Source organism: Mercenaria mercenaria, chromosome 11, assembly GCF_021730395.1.
Source record: "Mercenaria mercenaria strain notata chromosome 11, MADL_Memer_1, whole genome shotgun sequence".
Classification (NCBI taxonomy): Eukaryota; Metazoa; Mollusca; class Bivalvia; order Venerida; family Veneridae; genus Mercenaria; species Mercenaria mercenaria.
Genome location: NC_069371.1, coordinates 11,338,617 through 11,360,546, shown reverse-complemented (window position 1 = coordinate 11,360,546; position 21,930 = coordinate 11,338,617). Strand labels below are relative to the sequence as shown.

The 21,930-nt window shown below is 34.9% G+C and overlaps 1 protein-coding gene across 2 annotated transcripts in view; it reads right to left on the bottom strand.

Annotated features, from left to right (window-relative positions):
- Positions 1-6,317: 6,317 nt before the first annotated feature.
- Positions 6,318-21,930, bottom strand: part of LOC123531635 (integrin alpha ina-1-like) — a 28,555-nt gene continuing 12,942 nt past the window's right edge. For both annotated transcript variants that reach the window (XM_053518567.1, XM_053518566.1), the window contains one exon: positions 6,318-20,516. In XM_053518567.1, coding sequence (XP_053374542.1) covers positions 20,364-20,516 — 153 coding nt within the window. In that variant the 3' untranslated portion in view covers positions 6,318-20,363. The remainder of the gene's footprint in view (positions 20,517-21,930) is intronic.

The window sequence follows — 21,930 nt, the reverse complement described above, 5'->3', positions numbered from 1 at the left end:
TAAAGATTTGTAATGGTGACAAGCTTATGGCTAATAATTGTGTTTATGTTATTAATTTTCCTTTACTCGCATCTGACCTTGATCTGAAGGTTTAAACTTGTTCTTGACCCTGAGAACAAATTGTTGGATATTTCTGAAGGACAGAAAACTGAAATAACGGTGCTGAAGGCAAGAATCTGATATGTGTCGGACATTGACAGCCAAAGATAGTGTATAGAGACGGACAGACAGACAGATTAAAATATTGAAAAAAGCTCGTAGATCACGAAATGCACCCCCCCCCCCCCTCCTCCTACCACCCTTGATGCATACAGTAACTGCACAAAAAACAGAACCTATTCGGTCACTGTGCACTGAACGTTTGACGTACTGACATCAAATCAAAATAAAAGGTCATTTGCCAGTCATAAATGACCTCTAGATCAAATCTGATTTTAGACCAAAGCATTTTCTTGTTATTTGACAAAATATTTTAACTGTTCTGGGTCAATGTTTTACCTTTGATCTACTGATCTCAAAATCAACAGGGGTCATCTGCTGGTCATGATCAACCACCCTATCAAGTTTCGTTAATTTCGTGATTCTAATCCTAAGCGTTCTCAAGTTATCATTCGGAAACTGTTCAACTGTTCCGGATCGCTGTGAACTTGATCTTTGACCTACTGGTCTAAAATAAATAGGAGTCATTTTTTGGTCATGATCAACCACCCGATAAAGTTTCGTGATTCTAGGCCTAAGGGTTCTCAAATCATCGTCCAGAAACTGTTTGACTGTTCTGGATCCCTGTGACCTTGACTTACTGATCTCAACATCGACAGAGATCATCTGCTGGTTGTGTCAAATCTCCTATGCCAAAACATCCTTAAGATATCATCTGGAAACGGTATACCTGTTCTTCGTCAATTTGACCTTGACCTTCGACCTACTGACCTCAGTATCAGTAGTGGTCATCTGCTTGTCATGATCAACCTTTTGATTAAGTTTCGTGATTCTAGGTCCAAGCGTTTAGAAGTTATTGTCCAGAAACTGTTTAAATGTTCCGGGTCAATGTAACTTTAACCATTGACAAAGTGACCTAAAAATCGATAGAGATCATTTGCTGGTCATGACCAACCTCCTGTCACAAATTGACATACGGGCCTTATTTTATCTGTAGTGTAAATGCAGGTATTACATCATCTTTTTGTAAATTTTTGAGTAATTGAGGTAAATGTCAGATTTCACGCATAAAATACCTCTCATGTTTTTCTGTATTTCATAACTTAAATTTCCATGTAAATTTTATTAAATTCGGTTCAGTAATAAGAAAGTTGATATTTTATAAACTTCAGTAATTTATGTTTTTATCCCCAAAACCACTATAATGGGCCTCAAATTGTCAATTTAAATTCGCGCCAAAGTAGTTAGATTCCCCGGCTATATCGTGAATCCCGTGAAAATAGAAATAGTAAGAGTTCACGCATAGGCCGTGAATCCCATGAAATTTAGTATTTGGCGGGACATTACCCTTTAAATAGACTGGACTAAATATGCCTTGCGCACACCACCTTCCGACATTATAGACGAATCTATGTCTGAATTATTTTCTTGCTAGAAATTTATGCTCGATCGAGCTTCTTCCGCCAGGCGATTTTACCTGGTGATGTCATAACCCGGAAGTACAATGCCCGAGGTTCACTTGTCTTCACTCGCCTGGATGTGATTTTTCCCAGCGCAGAGCTTTCGTCCCATGGTTGTGCCGTAAACCGCAAAGACGATGATTTTTGTTATCCTCTGAAGTCAGCTCAGGGATGCAATCACCTACCACCATAGGGAGCCAATACGGAATCAACGTATTCACGGTTTAAAGGGACTGGATTAGAAGATATGTTGTCATATATTGTTTGTGCTACTTAAAGTTCGCAATTAAATTAAAGAACTGTACCACGTCACATTAGAATGGAACTATACGAACTTTGTTTCTGGTGATACTGAACTTTTATTTTTTTTTCTTATAATCAGTTTTTTTTTCTTCATATCATCTATTCATTGTAAATAATCATCTTATGTAAATAAATTTGTAAATATTGTAAAGGGTGTTGATTTGTTCTGATGGTTACTGTCGCCGGTACGGCCTTTCCTGTCACACCTCCTTATCGACTTTCATAATCCTATGCACAAGCATTCTTGAGTTATCATCAGAAAACTGTAGACCTGTTCTTCGTCAATGTGACTAGTCATGATCGACCTTTCGCGATTCTAGAACCAAGCGTTTCCAAATTATCGTCAAGAAACTGTTTAATTATTCCCGTCACTGTGACCTTGACCTTTGACCTACTGACCTCAAAATCAATAAAAATAAATTTGTTGGTTATGACCAACTTCCCTGTCAAATATCATGATCCTAGGTTTAAGCGTTCTTGAGTTATCATCCGGAAACCGATTGTTCAACATATTAAAAGACCGACAGACAGACCGACCGACTTCTGAAAAACAATATACTCCTCCTTCTTAGAACGGGGGCATAAAAATAGGGCTTCACAACTAATCAACATGTCATTTACTACTTACAACATCGTTTTCGGAAAGATAGCTAAACAAAACTTTTCAAAAATCAAACATTAAATGTACCATTATAAGTGTTGTCCAATATTTCTGTAATTTTACAATTTCAAGGCCGTAACTCTCATATATGCATATCTATTTTAATTTTTAGCCCCCAGACTGATTAATAATTTCCTCCGACATACATTTCGCATAAAATGTCGGGAATTTGTATTTCATAAAAAAGTATATGGTGGGTGTTGTATACTAGTACCTTCTATAAATGATTCAAGGGGCATAACTCTGACCCTTATAATTTACCATAAAAGGCTTGGTACAGGTGGGTTCTACATCTAAACTGTTCCGTTATGGATAGTAGTATTGTATTAGATAACAATCAAAACTCTTCTAAAAAGTGCACAATTCGGCCATATTTTCAGCCTTATAGCCTACACTAAATGAAAGAATGATGAAAAGATGATGTCACTGTGCTCAAAATGGCTGCCGTTTCATAACATGAGGTACTCAAATGGCTATAACTTTTTTGTTTGTTGTCCTGTTTTGATACTTCTTTAGTCAGTGTTAATGTTTCACCCAGTTCTTTCTAATAAGAAATGTTGCCAAATATTGCATATTCGCCACTGTCTTGTTTTAGACATATTTTGCAAAGCTTGGCAGCTGAAACGCAGTTAATAAGTTTACAAATGAAAACATTGGTGTTATACGACTCCCTGATCAAGCAAGGCATCGGCTTAAACAAAACACATCGATTCTTGTGTTCCCGCTGATTCAAGTAACTAGATGATAAGGCACAAGAAACTGAAAATGTTTTTCTTTTCCCTTTTTTTAGAGGGGGTGGGGGGAGATAATGTGCATGGATTGCCGCACTCCTCCAATTACTTTATCACCACCCACAAAGGCAGGTAACACGTAAACCACTCGGTGCTTTCATGTTTGAGTAGATTTTGTTTTGACTTTTTTCGGTAATGTGTTGTTGTTATAAACATATTTACCACGCCGAGTTGTTACTAGCTAACACAGTTCAGCTTCAGTGATGTTATTTGCTGTTTTTTTCTTCTCTTTTTGACCGCATCGATAGCCTAATGGTAGAGCGCCTGCATACTTTGAGTGCGGGAGGTCGTAGGTTATATCCCCGGCCGCGTCATGAATACCAAAGACGTGAGAAATGGTACCAGTAGCTCCCTTGCTTTTTGCTCATCATTAAAAGGCTCTCATACTCTCATAGCGATGGATTCCATCAGGACTGACTTTTTTGTTTTTGTTTGGTTTAACGTCGCACTGACACAATTATAGGTCATATGGCAACTTTCCAGCTTTGATGGTGGAGGAAGACCCCAGGTGCCCCTCCGTGCATTATTTCATTGGGTAGAACCACCGACCTTCCGTAAGCCAGCTGGATGGTTTCCTCACATAAAGAATTCAACGATCCGAGTGAGACTCGAACCAACATCGATGTGGAACAAGTGATTCGAAGTCGGTGACCTTAACCACTCGGTCCCATGGAAAGGTAAATGGCTTCCAAAAGTGTTGGAGGCAATTTTGCTAAACAATGTGAAACCAATTCCATGCATTCTCTCCAGAATATTGGCAATGCCGAAAGTATTAGAATACGGAGAAACACACAGGAGAACATACAAAGTCGTTGGTGCGATTAGATAGAAGTTGCAAAGATAAACAATACTCAACAACAACATCATATTGGAAAGGCTGTGATTCACATGTATGAATGGTGGCAAAGTTAAGTTACCAACATTGACTACAACTTGATACTAACTCAACTGATTTCAACATGAGCTCCACTGATTCAAACAAATGGCACTATCTCCGTTGATTTCAACATGATACTAGCTCCATTGATTCAAACAAATGGTACTATTTTTATTGATTTCAACATGATACTAGCACCATTGATTTCAACATGATACTAGCGCCATTGATTTCAACATGATACTATCTCCACTGATTTCAACATACTTGTTTCATTGATTCAAACAAATAGTGCTATCTCCATTGATTTCAACTTGATACTATCTCCATTGATTTCAACATGATACTACCTCCATTGATTTCAACATGATACTACCTCCATTGATTTCAACATGATACTACCTCCATTGATTTCCTCCATTGATTTCAACATGATACTACCTCCATTGATTTCAACATACTAGCTCCATTGATTTCAACATGATACTACCTCCATTAATTTCAACATGATACTATCTCCATTGATTTCAACATGATACTACCTCCATTGATTTCAACATGATACTACCTCCATTGATTTCAACATGATACTACCTCCATTGATTTCAACATGATACTACCTCCATTGATTTCAACATACTAGCTCCATTGATTTCAACATGATACTATCTCCATTGATTTCAACATGATACTACCTCCATTGATTTCAACATGATACTACCTCCATTGATTTCAACATGATACTATTCCATTGATTTCAACATGATACTACCTCCATTGATTTCAACATGATACTACCTCCATTGATTTCAACAGACTAGCTCCATTGATTTCAACATGATACTAGCTCCAATGATTTCAACATGATACTAGCTCCATTGATTTCAACATACTAATTCCAGCTACCTTGATTTCAACATACTAGTTCTAGCTCCCTTGATTTCAACACGATACTAGTGCCATTGATTTCAACACGATACTTTGGCGCCATATAACCTATACTGTGTTGGTGCGACATAAAACCCAAATAAATTCAACATGATACTAGCGACACTGATTTCACCATGATACAAGCTCCACTGATTCAAACATATGGTATTATTTCTATTGATTTCAACATAATACTAGCTACATTGATTTCAGAATGATACTATCTTTATTGATTTCAACATGATACTATCTCCATTGATTTCAACATGATAATAGCTCCATTGATTTCTGAATGATACTATCTTCTCAACATGATACTAGCTCCATTGATTTCAACATGATACTAGCTCAACTGATTCAAACAGTTGGTACGATCACCATTTATTTCAACATAATACTAGCTCCATTGATTTCAACATGATACTATCTCCATTGATTTCCACATTCTAGCTCCATTGATTTCAACATGATACTAGCTCCATTGATTTCAACATACTTATACTAGCTCCCTTGATTCCAACTAATGGTACTATCTCCATTGGATTCAACATGATACTGTCTCCATTGATTTCAATACCATACTATCTCCATTGATTTCAACATGGTACTGTCTCCATTGATTTCAATATGATAAAAAGCTCCATTGATTCAAAGAAATGATACTATATTGATTTCAACATAATACTATCCCCATTGATTTCAACATGGTACTTCCTACATTGATTTCAGTATGATAAAAAGCTCCATTGATTCAAAGAAATGATACTATATTGATTTCAACATAATACTATCCCCATTGATTTCAACATGGTACTTCCTCCATTGATTTCAGTATGATAAAAAGCTCCATTGATTCAAAGAAATGATATTATCTCCATTGTTTTCAACATGATACTATCTCCAATAATTTCCATATGATACAAGCTCATTGATTCAAACAAATAATGCTATCTCCATTGATTTCAACATGATACTAGCTCCACTGATTTAAACAAATGATACTAGCTCCATTGATTTTAACAATTGATACTAGCTCCAACAAACAACAGAAGTTTACGGTTTGCAAGTTCCTGTTGGGAAAATGCCGGACCTCTGTCAGATACTCGATTTAAAAGAAAACAAAGAAACACAAAAAATACATTTCATGATTTATTTTATTTGCCTGCTGTTAAGCATTAATCAATGATTACATCAGATGAATACCTTGTACATATTTGTAATTAAAATGATAATAGAACTTTGGCAATACAAAACTAATAGAATATACATATATAAATTGACTGCCTAACTGGTTTCCTATCAAACTAAAAATTAATTTTCAGAACTTCAAAACTCAACACTACAAATAAATCTATAATGAACTACTAACTTAACAAAATATTAGCTTGTGTGTCTGTTGGTTATTCAGACAGAAGAAAATGCTTGACAGTACGTTGCAATGTAAGCTGCTTTTACATTCAACCATCTACAGTCTTTAATTAATTAATTAATTAATTAATTGAACTAATGTTGGTCAAGTCTGTCTAGAGGGTGTTGGGAATATATATGCATGTTATGAAGCACTGATATTTTCTGAATGCTACATCAGTTGTTTGGCCCTTTTAGACATTTTGTAAAAGAATACACAACCTCAGTGAATCATGATATTTGCTAGCCTATATGTATAAGCAATAAGAATGGTTTGTAATTGTGAAATTTCTTTAAACAAAGGTTTTTCAACAATCTAATCTATTTCAATAACAAATGCCTGTAAGATGTTATGGCAAACAAAAAACCTAGAGTTGAACTGGCATGAAAGTTACTCCAAGAAAATAAAATTTCTTGTTTTATCAGCGAAACTCAGATTATATTATTTCCAAGTTAATATGTTAACAACAGTATATATAAGTTTTGATTAGCAATTTTGCATAAAATATCTCCAGAATGTTTACCATTTGCGTTCACCTACAAGGCGCTTTTTAGGGGTTGTATTTCAAATTCAAGGAGAGGGCCGCGAGTACTAATAAAATCAAAAGAATTTTTTTGAAATCAAGCATTTATAGGGGTCATATTCTGACAAAATATAAAATTTTCAAGAATAAAATGCATTTCTATATTTTATTTCTGATATCAACAATGTAACAAGAGATCACAGAGGGATCTTGGCGCCCACCAATGTGCCATTTTTGAGTGTTCCAAATTTCAAGAGCCCGCCCGCTTAGCTCAGTAGGTAGAGCGTTGGTCTACGGATCTCGGGGTCGCGAGTTCGATCCTCGGGCGGGGCGTATGTTCTCCGTGACTATTTGATGAACGACATTGTGTCTGATATCATTAGTCCTCCACCTCTGATTCATGTGGGGAAGTTGGTAGTTACTTGCGGAGAACAGGTTTGTACTGGTACAGAATCCAGGAACACTGGCTAAATTAACTGCCCGCCGTAAATGTCTGAAATACTGTTGAAAAACGGCGTTAAACCCAAAACAACCAACCAAATTTCAAGACTTATTGACTAGCTCAAGGTCAAATTTCATTTCTGTACACAACACAAATCTATGCATGTGGTCCAAATTTGAAGCCTGTACCTTCAAAAATGTGAAAGTAGGTCACTAGGTCAATGTCAAGGTCAAAGTTTGTTTTGGTACACAAAACTATGCATGTGGTCCTAAATTTGAAGCCTGTAGCTACAGAAATGTGAAAGTAGGTCACTAGGTCAATCTTAAGGTCAAAGTTCATTTCGGTACACAAAACTATGCAAGTGGTCCAAATTTGAAGGCTGTAGCTTGAGAAATGTAAAAGTAGGTCACTAGGTCAAAATCCAGGTCAAATTTTACTTCGGAATACAAAACTATGCATGTGGTCCAAATTTGAAGCCTGTACCTTCAAAAATGTGAAAGTAGGTCACTAGGTCAATGTAAAGGTCAAAGTTTGTTTTGGTACACAAAACTATGCATGTGGTCCAAATTTGAAGGCTGTAGCTTGAGAAATGTAAAAGTAGGTCACTAGGTCAAAATCAAGGTCAAATTTTATTTCGGAATACAAAACTATGCATGTGGTCCAAATTTGAAGCCTGTACCTTAAAAATGTGAAAGTAGGTCACTAGGTCAATGTAAAGGTCAAAGGTCATTTCAGTACACATAACTATGCAAGTGGTCCAAATTTGAAGGCTGTAGCTTGAGAAATGTAAAAGTAGGTCACTAGATCAAAATCAAGGTCAAATTTTATTTCAGAATACAAAACTATGCATGTGGTCCAAATTTGAAGCCTGTACCTTCAAAAATGTGAAAGTAGGTCACTAGGTCAATGTCAAGGTCAAAGTTTTTTTTGGTACACAAAACTATGCATGTAGTCCAAATTTGAAGGCTGTAGCTTGAGAAATGTGAAAGTAGGTCACTAGGTCAAAATCAATGTCAAATTTCATTTTGAAACACGAAACTATGCATATGGTCCAAATTTGATGCCTGTACCTTCAAAAATGTGAAAGTAGGTCACTAGGTCAAAATAAAGGTCAAAGTTTTTTCCAGTGCACAAAATTATGCATGTGGTCCAAATTTGAAGGCTGTAGCTACAGAAATGTGAAAGTAGGTCACTAGGTCAAAATCAAGGTCAACTACTGTCAAGGTTCATCTTGCCACTCAAAAATATACATGTGGTCCAAGTTTGAATGTTGTAGTTACTGACAAGAACATTTTAAAAGCTTTTCCCTATATAAGTCTATATGAACCATGTGACCCCCGGGGCGGGGCCATATTTAACCCTAGGAGGATAATTTGAAAAAACTTGGTAGAGAACCACTAGATGATGCTACATTACAAGTATCAAAGCCCTAGGCTTTGTGGTTTGGACAAAAAGATTTTCAAAGTTTTTCCCTATATAAGTCTATGTAAACCATATGACCCCCAGGGCGGGGCCATATTTGACCCTAGGGGTATAATTTGAACAATCTTAGTTGAAGACCACTAGATGATGTCACATACAAAATATCAAAGCCCTAGGCCCTGTGGTTTTGGACAAGAGGTTATTCAAAGTTTTTCCCTATATAAGTCTATATAAACCATGTGACCCCCAGGGCGCGGCCATATTTGACCCCAGAGAAATAATTTGAATCTTCTTGGTAGAGGACCACTAGATGATGCTTCATACCAAATATCAAAGCCCTAGGCTCTGTGGTTTTGGACAAGAAGGTTTTCAAAGTTTTTCTCTATATAAATCTATATAAATTATAGAAATAAACAAAGGGCCATAACTCACTCATAAATTGTTAAACCAGTCTGATTTTCAGGGGGACACAACTAGGGTACCAATACATCATTTTGACAAAGTTTGGTCAAAATCCCCCCAGTAGTTTCTGAGGAGATGCGATAACGAGAAATTGTTAACGGACGGACGGACGGACGGACGGAATGACGGACGGACGGACCACGGACGCAGAGTGATTTTAATAGCCCACCATCTGATGATGGTGGGCTAAAAATACCATGGTCTCTCACATATGGGTAATCACAAAACTCTAGATTGTCAGTCCAAAGTCTAGGGAGTGTCTTATAAGCGAGTGAACCTTATAGGTGAAATTTAAATCAGTCCCAAATAAAATGCATAAGATTATAGAAAGTCAAGAAAAAACAAAATATTACATAACACAAATTTCTGTTTCTGAACAAGTCATCTAAAATTTAGCCATGTATTATGTATTATTCAGAGTCTATATGCAAATATATTAGTTTTAGCCAAATATTGAATACTGTTATATATGATAAATAATAAATGTATAATTGTAATGTATCTTTGTAAAAAAAAAAATCAAAAGCACAACACGATGAATTTAAAAACAAACATAAAAACGCTATATACAATTTTCTATTGCTATACACTAAGCCGGAATGCATGTAAGGGAATATGTCTATCTACAGAGGACCCTCTATCTTACTACATAAGATTGCAAACATCAAAATACAGTAACGATAAAGGAAATTCTACCACAAGGCTTTACTATCCCAGAAATACTGCAAAAATAGTTTTTCTTGTCTTCTTTAAGCTTCCAATTAATTTGTTCATAAATTTTTATTTTCAAATCATTTAAAATGCACATATTTATACTGCAACAGTTAAAGAATCATTATAATACATACACGATACCTTGTGAAATATTTTCAAGTTTGTAAGTTTTTTTCTCCTCCATTTACATTTTTTTTAAATTACGGGTTGGATTTATAGAAAATTATAATGCATTATGGGAATATTACACTCTGGTACATTTTCTAGTACGTTTAATTGGTTTGAAGTTACATCGACATCAGGCAACATACAAACACAAGTCATTTATTACCTCAATGGACTGAAAATATGTGTATGTTCTAGTATGATAAAATCAACAACCGGAAGATTTGAATATTGTTATGGATACTTTAAAGTCATGATCACACCTTTCATTTATAAATACTAAAATGCATCTTAAATAAATGACTGTTACAAGCTTTAAAGCCCTTTTTTCAATCATAACAATGTCTAAAAGTAAAATCTTAGTATGCAATGAGCTAGTGGATTTTGGTCACCTCATTAAAGAACTGATACGTCTGTTCCTTTATCAATATAAAGTTACAATTGTTTTATTCTAAAGCAACAAAATATGAACACTTCAAAAGGAGTACTTATACATCAACACTGTAAATCTGTAAAGAGCAGTTAAGCCTTGTGGTAATCTAGAGTTAAAGTTTCTCGAAGCAGGGTATAAGCTATGTACAATGTGGAGACTGCGTATCTCTTCAAAAAGCAGGGCCTTGCAAAAAGCACCTGAATAAAATAAGACATAAAAATATACGAAAACAATATACACAATATACAATTACATTTACAACTTTTTACAGTTTAAATAAAATATACAAAAAGGATTATCAACATGAATGCACATGACCTTTTAAAATGTGAAAAATGCTATTTTCTTTCTTTCCACACAACAAAGAATATGGGAGTCAGAAAATTGTAAGAGGAAGACTCAGATTTTTCTCATACAGTCATGAACATTTGTTGTTACAGGGGGCACTACTGTAATCACACTGGTATATAAATCTGTTCGAATTATCTGTCCTTAACAATGCCAAGCTCATTTAAATTAAGAAAAAACAACCAGAATTTCTGCATGGATTTTTCACTACATTATGTACGTTTTAAATTATTCTATTGACTCTTGAAGTGACCAAAATGTGTGCAAACAAGAAATCAAAGAAAGCTAACAGTATCTTTTTGCAATGAATAATAAAAATGGTACAGAGTTAATAATCACCTTTAGAAAATAGTACCAGACAAAACACAACTCTCTATGCTGGATCTTAACCAAACGAAGCAAAACATACATCACAAAAACCTGCAGTATCAAAACAGAGATAAAATATATACTGTTCTACAGCAAACTCTTATTTTACCCTTTTTATTTACGTGAAATCTAGTAACACTGCCATTTTGGCACAGGATAATGCTTTAAGGTACAAGGTTCTAGGAAATTCTTAATGTTTTACCTATTCAAAAAATGTAAAAATAGATATATTAAAAAAGTTAATTGCCTTACTTGTAGAGTAAGGATACATAAATCTAAATGGGTACAATATTAGCAAATTTATTTTGATCTAAAATTTTAAAAATTACTTATAAAAATATGTTAACATGATTAATTTCCAACTACAGAATTAATTACCTTTTTTTCTTATTTAGTAAATATGGGTTACTCTGTTATATTTTGAGTAAGAGACGAACATTTACTTGTCAAATATAGAGAACATAGAACTGTATATTTCCATTTAAGTCCTGGTATTTACTTATCTAAATTAATTTTTATCACACATTGTTTCCAATAGGTGTTTTAAACACTAATACAGTGGATTATTTACAGAACTGAAGATCAAAATGAAGTTGCTAATGAACAATACAAGGTCAAATTCAACAAGAAATGCCGCTATCTATATAGTTATATTACCTTACCTTATTTAGCTTATACAACTGTCATGAAATTGACATTAAATAATGGCACTGATGAAAATTTACAAAGAAAATATGAAATTGGTGTTTGATAAATATTTTAAAATATGGACTTTTAGGCCAATCACAAGGAGTACACATGTTAACTAGTGGCAAATTTCTCATATAAATGTTTAGTTGTGGTACTTATTCTGCTTTTGTTGATGACATCAGGTCATACAGAGTAGTGTCATAGTCTCAAACTAGAGCTATCCTGTTGTAGTCTCAAACTGGAGCTATCCTGTTGTAGTCTCAAACTAGAGCTATCCCTAAAAGCTATCAATAGATGCTGATTTGATACAGGGAAAGCACATGGTCATGACTTTTGACCTTCAAGTGTCAACTAGTGCTATATGCTGTACACTCTGCATATCATCCTGGTTAGCAATTGATGCTGGTTTATGAAAATCATTAAAGTGGTTAAAGAGATGTACTGAACACAAATTTAAGCTATCTAATCATTAACCTCTAAGTGTGGCCTTGACCTTGGACCTTTTTATCTGGGTTATGCCCTCTGAATGTCATCTGGATGAGGTTAACAATTGACGCTTATTTAAGAAAATCTTCCCAGTGGTTAAGAAGATATGGAGTGGAAACAAATTCACGCTATTTGATCTTTGACCTCTAAATGTGACCCAGACCTTGGACCTAGTAGCCTAGGTTGTGCACCCTGTACACTGTCTTGGTCACATGAAAAATTAATTTTAGTTTTATGAAAATCTTCAAAGCAACTTAAACAATATGAGGTGAACAAGAAATTAAGTTACTTGACATTTGACCTTCAAGTGTGACACTTAACCTTTGAACTAGTGATTTGTGTGGTTGCACATCCTCTAGTTGAGATTAACAAATGATGCTGGTTTTATGAAAATCTCCCCAGTGGTTAAGAAGATAATTATTTAGATGTGATGGACAGACAGGCAGGTTAACTGACAAAGATTGGTGTGTCAATTCAATATAGCCCCTATATATGTTCTATCTGCAGGTATACTGAGGAAACAATGGGGCATCGTTGTTGGCAAGTTATCAAAGCATGCAAGACCTAAATTACAAATCTGACACTTCTAGTTACAGATGCTCAGCTTAAAACTAATCCACCTACACAGAGCTTGTCAAGACTGAATCAAGACACAAATGCTGTAAATACATGTTCTGGAATGTTTAATATAAGCACTGGTATAGTTAGGCCATACCAAATTTGATAGTGCCAACGTGAAGGCAGAATTTGGCCTATCTGATCAAATAAGAAATCTAATAATGTTAACAAGAGATCACAGAGTGATCTTGGCGCCCACCAATGTGCCATTTTTGAGAATTCCAAATTTTAAGACTTATTGACTAGCTCAAGGTCAAATTTCATTTCCGTACAAAACACTGTGCATGTGGTCAAAATTCGAAACCTGTAGCTTGAGAAATGTGAAAGTAGGTCACTATATCAATTTCAAGGACAAAGTTCTTTGTACACAAAACTATGCATGTGCATCAAGTTTGAAGGCTGTAGTTTGATAAATTTGAAAGTAGGTCACTAGGTCAATCTTAAGGTCAAAGTTTATTTTGGTACACAAAACTATGCAAGTGGTCCAAATTTGAAGGCTGTAGCTTTAGAAATGTGAAAGTAGGTCACTAGGTCAAAATCAAGGTCAAATTACACTTCAGAATACAAATCTATACATGTGGTCCAAATTTAAAGCCTGTATATTCAAAAATGTGAAAGTAGGTCACTAGGTCAATGTCAAGGTCAAAGTTTGCTTCGGTACACAATCCTATGCATGTACCTCTAAATTTGAAGCCTGTACCTACAGAAATGTGAAAGTAGGTCACTAGGTCAATCTTAAGGTCAAAGTTCATTTCGGTACACAAAACTATGCAAGAGGTCCAAATTTGATGGCTGTAGCTCGAGAAATGTGAAAGTAGGTAACTAGGTCAAAATCAAGGTCAAATTTTATTTTGGAACACAGAACTATGCATGTGGTCCAAATCTGAGGCCTGTACCTTCAATAATGTGAAAGTAGGTCACTAGGTCAATGTAAAAGTCAAAGTTTCTTTCGGTACACAAAATTATGCATGTGGTCCAAATTTGAAGGCTGTAGCTTGAGAAATGTGAAAGTAGGTCACTAGGTCAAAATGAAGGTCAAATTTCATTTCGGAACACAAAACTATGCATGTGGTCCAAATTTGAAGGCTGTAGCTTGAGAAATGTGAAAGTAGGTCACTAGGTCAAAATCAAGGTCAAATTTTATTTCGGAACACAGAACTATGCATGTGGTCCAAATTTGAAGCCTGTACCTTCAAAAATGTGGAAGTAGGTCACTAGGTCAATATCAAGGTCAAAGTTTTTTTCAGTGCACAAAACTATGCATGTGGTCCAAATTTGAAGGCTGTAGCTACAGAAATGTGAAAGTAGGTCACTAGGTCAAAATCAAGGTCAACTCATGTCAAGGTTCATCTTGCCACTCAAAACCATACAGGTGGTCCAAACTTGAATGTTGTAGGTTATTGACAAGAAGATTTTAAAAGCTTTTCCCTATATAAGTCTATATGAACCATGTGACCCCCAGGGCGGGGCCATAATTGACCCTAGGGGATGATTTGAACAAACTTGGTAGAGAACCACTAGATGATGCTACATTACAAATGCCAAAGCCCTAGGCTCTGTGGTTTGGACAAGAAGATTTTCAAAGTTTTTCCCTATATAAGTCTATGTAAACAATGTGACCCCCGGGGCGGGGCCATATTTGATCCTAGGGGAATAATTTGAACAATCTTAGTAGAAGACCACTAGATAATGTGGCATACAAAATATCAAAGCCCTAGGCCCTGTGTTTTTGAATAAGAGGTTTCTCAAAGTTTTTCCCTATATAAGTCTATATAAACCATGTGACCCCCGGGGATGGGCCATATTAGACCCCAGGGAAATAATTTGAATCATTTTGGTAGAGGACCACTAGATGATGCTTCATACCAAATATCAAAGCTCTAGGCTCTGTGGTTTTGGACAAGAAGATTTTCAAGTTTTTCCCTATATAAATCTATGTAAATTATAGAAATAAACAAAGGGCCATAACTCACTAAAGAATTGTTGAACCAGTCTGATTTTCAGGGGGACACAACTAGGGTACCAATACATCATTCTGACAAAGTTTGGTCAAAATCCCCCTGGTAGTTTCTGAGGAGATGCGATAACGAGAAATTGTTAACGGAAGGACGGAAGGACGGAAGGACGGACGTCGGACCACGGACGCAGAGTGATTTGAATAGCCCACCATCTGATGATGGTGGGCTAAAAACTGCCAACATACAAAACATAACAATATTGACCAATTTAATTCATTTACAAAATATTACCTCAGTTTAAAGTTTTTCTTCCACTAGAGAAATACTACATTGTGTTACTCAGTAAATTAATATATAACATTACATGTCTTGTTAGACACATTTTTGTTGTATCAAGACAGATATTGTAGCTACAAATACGAATTATGTTTTCATCGGTACTTTTTTCTTGCCTGCAAGGTAGGTCTCCAAAAAACACAGATCAAATTTGGAATGGCCTTTCATCAAAAACACAGCACAGCTCTCACAGATATTCAAAAATACCTTATGTATAGTAGAGAATTTACAAATACACCTTAATCTAAAGTGGGGGAAGCAGCGATGACATCAGATTACCCAATAACCATCTTTCTGTAACTGACTCTGTGAAGAGCAGTACACTTTGACAGCTGGTATCTCTTCTAAATTTTAAGTAAAAATCTTTGAGCAACTTCTTCAAAATTATGACATTTTAAATATGAGGATCCAATTAAAAAACAACCTATTTCAAAAAAAATGTCCAAACATTACAATAAAAATGTCTCTCAACTTACTGATGATCAGAAAATGAGTTAACTTAATCTATGAAGGAGGCAAACTGATGTAAAAATGGACACAGGATGTCATTCTCAACTTTAGACATGCCCGTGCGAAAAAGGAACAGGAAATCCTGGGATTATCCCAGGAAGTCCCAGGACGATCCTGGGATAATGTCCTGAAAATATCTCAGGAATTCCTGGGATAGTCCTGGGACTTTTCACGCCGTTAAATGGGAATGGGACAATCCCAGGATTTTCCTGTGAACAGGAAAAAAACAGGACACCAGAACACCAAGAAACCTATGCTGTCCTGCTATCCTGAAAATCCCAGGAATGTCCTGGGATTTCCTGATGTCAGGAAATAAAAGTATATATTGTCCTGTTCTCAGGAAATCCCAGGAATGTCTTGAGAATTCCTGAAGTCAGGATATCCCAGGACAATTATCCTGTCTTCAGGAAATCCCAGGAATTCCTGATGTCAGTAAATTTCAGGAGAATTGTCCTGTCTTCAGGAAATCCCAGGAATTCCTGTTGTCAGGAAATCTCAGGACAATTGTCCTGTCTTCAGGAAATTTCAGGAGAATTGTCCTGTCTTCAGGAAATCCCAGGAATTCCTGTTGTCAGGAAATCTCAGGACACTTGTCCTGTCTTCAGGAAAGTTTCCAGGACATGTAATTGAATACGTTGTAAACACGATTTGAAATTCTCTTTGGCGGGAAATACAGTTAACAAATTGAATGAATGTTAAATTTCAATTGTATTTACAGTAAGAATAATAATCAAGGATTATCATTTCCAAATATTAAAAATATTTTCTAGTTAAAAAGTATACATCATGTACATTGAAACATACAACCTGTCATTGCAGAAATATCAATTTATCAGTTCAAATATGTGCAAAAACACTAGGTGTAATATTTAGTCTAGAAACATCAAATTATGAGCTTCATATTGAGCAAAAAGCTCTTATCATTCTATGATCTATTTACTTTTAAGAGTGAAACTGCCTTTGATCAAACATGTACAGATAATCTAAACAGTACTAAGTTCACTCTTCAACACTCTGATTGATTTTAAAGAAAAATACTTTTCTAAATAACTTACTGGTATTGTTTTGTAAAATCATTAAATGTAGGTATATATTTAGTATTATTTCTAAAAGTTTAATACAGAAATAATTTGCTAACTTACCACAGATATAGAATATATTCCTGTTACTCCAACAACACAACAGCACAAGTGCTTAATGATACAAAACATGGGTCTTCAACACCAGGATGTAATTAACTTACTAGACCATTACAAGATCATGTTTCAAATTAATTACCATCTTTCAGTCTGTATCTTTTAGAAAAAGTCCTGTCTTTTTCCTGTGAACAGGACAATTTCCATCAAAAGTCCTGTCTTTTTCCTGTGAACAGGACAATTTCTATCAAAAGTCCTGTCTTTTAGTGTTAAAGTCCTGTCTTCAAGACTTTAATGCAGCCTTGCTAAAAGAATCTCAGGATATCCCAGGATAATCCTGGGATTTCCTGAGAACAGGAAAATATTTCTGCACGGGTGTAGTAATGGTTACGGAATGTTTATGGCATAGACACTGATGAATATTGTATACATATATGTACAAAACAGTAAGCAAATATAACATGACATACACAGGATAATCAACAACATTAACTGAACTTTTGTAATGAAAATAAAACATGCAACTCAATGTTAGTAACATTAAAGAACCTTTTTCTGTACCTTCAACCTAAAATTATATATTCAGCTCTAGAATAAGTAACTAAAATTCTATCAAATAGTCTGTACAAGATACTCCATATCTACAGTTTAATTTGTTCATGTTCTGTTGAAAAGATTTTGAAAGATAATAGATTTCTTTGTCTAAACTTATAGACCAATCTCAAAGCTCAGGATTTGGTTAGTTGTCTATTTTTTTAAGCACAAATCTGAATTCAACCAATTACAGGGTTAAAGTCTCAGTCGAGCCTACAAATATAACCTTACAGCCTGAATTTCTATGTTATAAAATCAGGACAATGTCAAGCATTGCTGTTGAACTAATTATGTTTAAATGGTTTAACACCATTTTTCAATAATATTTCAGTTATGTAATTATTGTCAATTAACCTAACCAGTGTCCCTGGATTCTGTACTGGTAACAACTGGTTCTCTACAAGCAATTTGGAACTTCTTAACATGAATCTATGGTAGAGGACCAATGACATTTGAAATCTATGAGCAAATAGTTGCATTTGCATATGTAACAACAAAAGGCAGCATGTGTATAAACAGAATATTTTGTACAAAGGTAAACAAAAGCAAGCTGTATATGACTAGTTACACGTGTAATTCTTTTGACTACGCATATAAGGCACACTATTATGCTTGTATTTGATCTACACTTTACCTGTAACACAGTTTTAATTACTAAACTGTTGCACAGTCTACAAATTAACCAAAACATAGTCTATATGTCATAAACTGTAAAATAGTCCATTACAAAATTGTAACACAGTCTGCATGGTATAATTTAGTATCAAACCTCTATAGTATTATAACTGTAACTCAATCTGCATAATGCAACTTGTCCTATACTAAGCTGTGCATTTTTTTAAAAGAAAGTCTAAATACACAGAATAGTAGAATGCCCAGAATCAAATTAAATCTCTTTATTGATAAAAAAAATCCAAACTAACACTGAATGCAGCCATAACCAAACCAAAATAATGAACTATTTTGGCAAATTATAACAATTCAGGACTAATCTAAAAAGAAAGGTTTTTAGCCATCTTCTATCAATCAATTTACTGGTAATCTTTCCTCTATGACTAAAACTAGAAAGTCATGGCTGCATGAGATCAAAAATTTACTTGAATCTCATATTGCAATTCACTAAATATGCTACTAGCTTAAAGAGCACCGACTAGCTAAAAGGTGCTCTTAATTTTTCCTGATAAAATATGATATTACTGGAAGAGAAATATTTCTGTATTTTTAGGACCACAGATTCTTTTAAGCAATTAACTCTGAATTTAATAATATTCATATATAAGTACACAATATTTCAGAGAGGCGAGATTCAATATCACTACAAGAATAGTCGTGTACTGACACAGGATACAGAGGTGGGGGAACTCTCCTTATAATTATTCTACTGACCATCTATGATCAAGACAAAAATAAAGAATAAAAAACTTTACAGCAAACAAAATGGCAACAAGAATATAGTGTACATGCACTCCTCAAATTACATATAAAACTGTACTAAATTTCACAAAAGTTTTCTCACAGATAACAGAAATGATTTTAGTTCTAAGTATGTCAACACCTTTGTAAATTTTGTTCCTAAAAAACCTCATAATCTATACCGACAAATGATTAAGAAACAAATTAGGACCATGTTTGTTCAACATGAACACTCTCTAAAAAAAGCAGTCTCTCCATGTTTTTTTTTTTCTTAAAAAAAAAAAAAAGTATTCTCGAGGAGATCCAAATATTAATAACCAGACAAAAGTCATTGAGTAAGTGCTCATCTGGAATATTCCACTGAATACTGAGGACTTTAACAAAAGATATTCCGATGTAAATGTGTAAATGTGCCACACTATGAGAAAACCAACATAGTGCATTTGGGACCAGCATGGATCCGGACCAGCCTGCTCAGTATCCATGTTGTTCACTTTCGAAGCCTATTGTAATTAGAGAAACGTCAGCGAACAGCATGGATCCTGACCAGACTGCGCAGATGTGCAGGCTGGTTTGGATCCATGCTAGTCGCAAATGCACTATGTTGGGTTTTCTCATGGTGCAGCTCAAATAAACAGGAGCAAATCTTAATCGCATCCACGTTTTAAAACAGAACAGTAACGTAGCTGTTTAACAACACATAACATCACATTTCAGACAGCAGTACAATTGTTTAACAACTTTGGTTCCAGCTTTCTATTTTTTCTCAGTCAGCAAGTTAACACAGTATCACACACAACCAATCAAAATTATTGTCATATACTGGACAGATCCATGGACAAATATGAACTGAGGTCACGAATGGACTAATATAGCAAAAGATCAATCCAATTCCAAATAAGGTAGCTAGATGAGAGTTTTAGTCAAATCTAATTTTAAAGTCATGATTGACCCCATGACCAATCAGAACTTGGCACACAAACACTAGCACTCACGTTCACCAATCAGAATTTGTGTCACATATTGATATATCCATGGACAATTCCAAGCTTCGAAATTCATGAATTTAACAAAGGTTGGGTAGATCTTTATGATTCCCAGTCACAGTTTTTGGAATGCATGATAAATGTCTGTATCCTAGCAACAAGCTTAGTTTCAGTGCTTCAGGAAATATTCATTTTCATCTAAATATTCTTTCTTGGTCTCAACTTTAGTGCTATATGTTGGATTATTTATGTTTTTCTTCTTTTCTACTTTCACACTATATGATGACACTTCCTCGTATCTTCTTCTCTTAAAGAATCCACACTGTAAAATGAACAAGCATGTAAAGTTATGTATAAACAATATATAAATGGAGGAAAACAAGACAAGGTAAAGTGGCTAATGTATCATTTGTCTTTAGGTAACAGTTCCCTAAAAGACTTCCAACATTTGTTTTGTGAGGAAGCAGATAAAAGAGCAGTTTCCACAGACTTTGAACTCAAAGAGGTATACATTTACAAAGAAATTAACTTTTTGTATGGCGGTGTGACTATACTAGGCAGTATATGATTTAGGAATCAGAGAATAAAAATTGGGCAATCAGACTAGGCATCTGTGAGTTTGGGTAGAACAAGAGGTGAAACGCCTGTTGTCCTTTGACCTCCTTATCTGAAAAGGTTATACAGTCAAACTTTGTCAACTTTGACATGACAGGATTGGCATAATTTGTTTGAGTTATCAGCAGTTAAAGCCATCAAATGCTACACAATATATAGAGATTTAGAGGTCAAGCGAAATGTTTGAATTATCCAAGTTCAAACAGAGGAAGTATAACACTGGTTATAAATAACACTCACATATCATGTTAAATTATACACACTGTACCTTTCATTTTTTGTATTGTGTTTTTACTGTATCTTTTAAGATCAATCTGAGAAATTATTTCATTATTTGTCAAGAAGAGTTATGGTTCCTGTGCTTTTCAGTTTACATTATCTTTGTCTTTCATTTTATCCAGCAATACCAAATTTCTTTCAGTCAACTTAAAGATATTGTCTAAAAAGTGGAGTCATTAAAATGTTAAATTGTGAAATTAATCCAGAGGGCCATAGTGGTGCTTAGTCGCTCACCTGGCCTTTACTGTAGGAATGGAAAGGAAACAACTGTGTTTAGTACAAGTAGTGGCCTGTAAAAGGAGCCAAGTGCCACCATTTGACCAAACTTGGGAGAGGATCTTACAATGGAGCTACTGACAAAGTTTCATGAAAATTCACCATATAGTTCATGCCTAAAAGTCATTTAAAGGTTGTATTTCTATTCTTAGCTCCAGTGACCCCTAAAAAGGGCCAAGGACCTTATAGTGAAGACCTATCAAGCAATTAATGAAAAGTAGCTGTTTAAAAGTTTTTATACTTTTAAATCTAGCAGTGCCTAAAAGGGCCAAGCACACCATCTGAAAATACTTTGGAGAAGATGTTATTATGACAATACAGACAAAGCTGAAGCTCCATCAAGCGGTTCATGAAAAGTTGTTTAAAGGCTTTTCTATCTTTACCTTCAGGAACCAGTGCCCTTATTTCAACAAATTTCCTTTCTGAACAAATTTGAGAGATTTCATAATGTAAATGTACATCATCATCCAAAATACTTTGTGTGAAGTAATGAATTTGTCAAGTATTACTGCCCTTATTATGTGAACTTACCTTATGATACCAAAAGCCTGTGTTAAAGTTTCAAA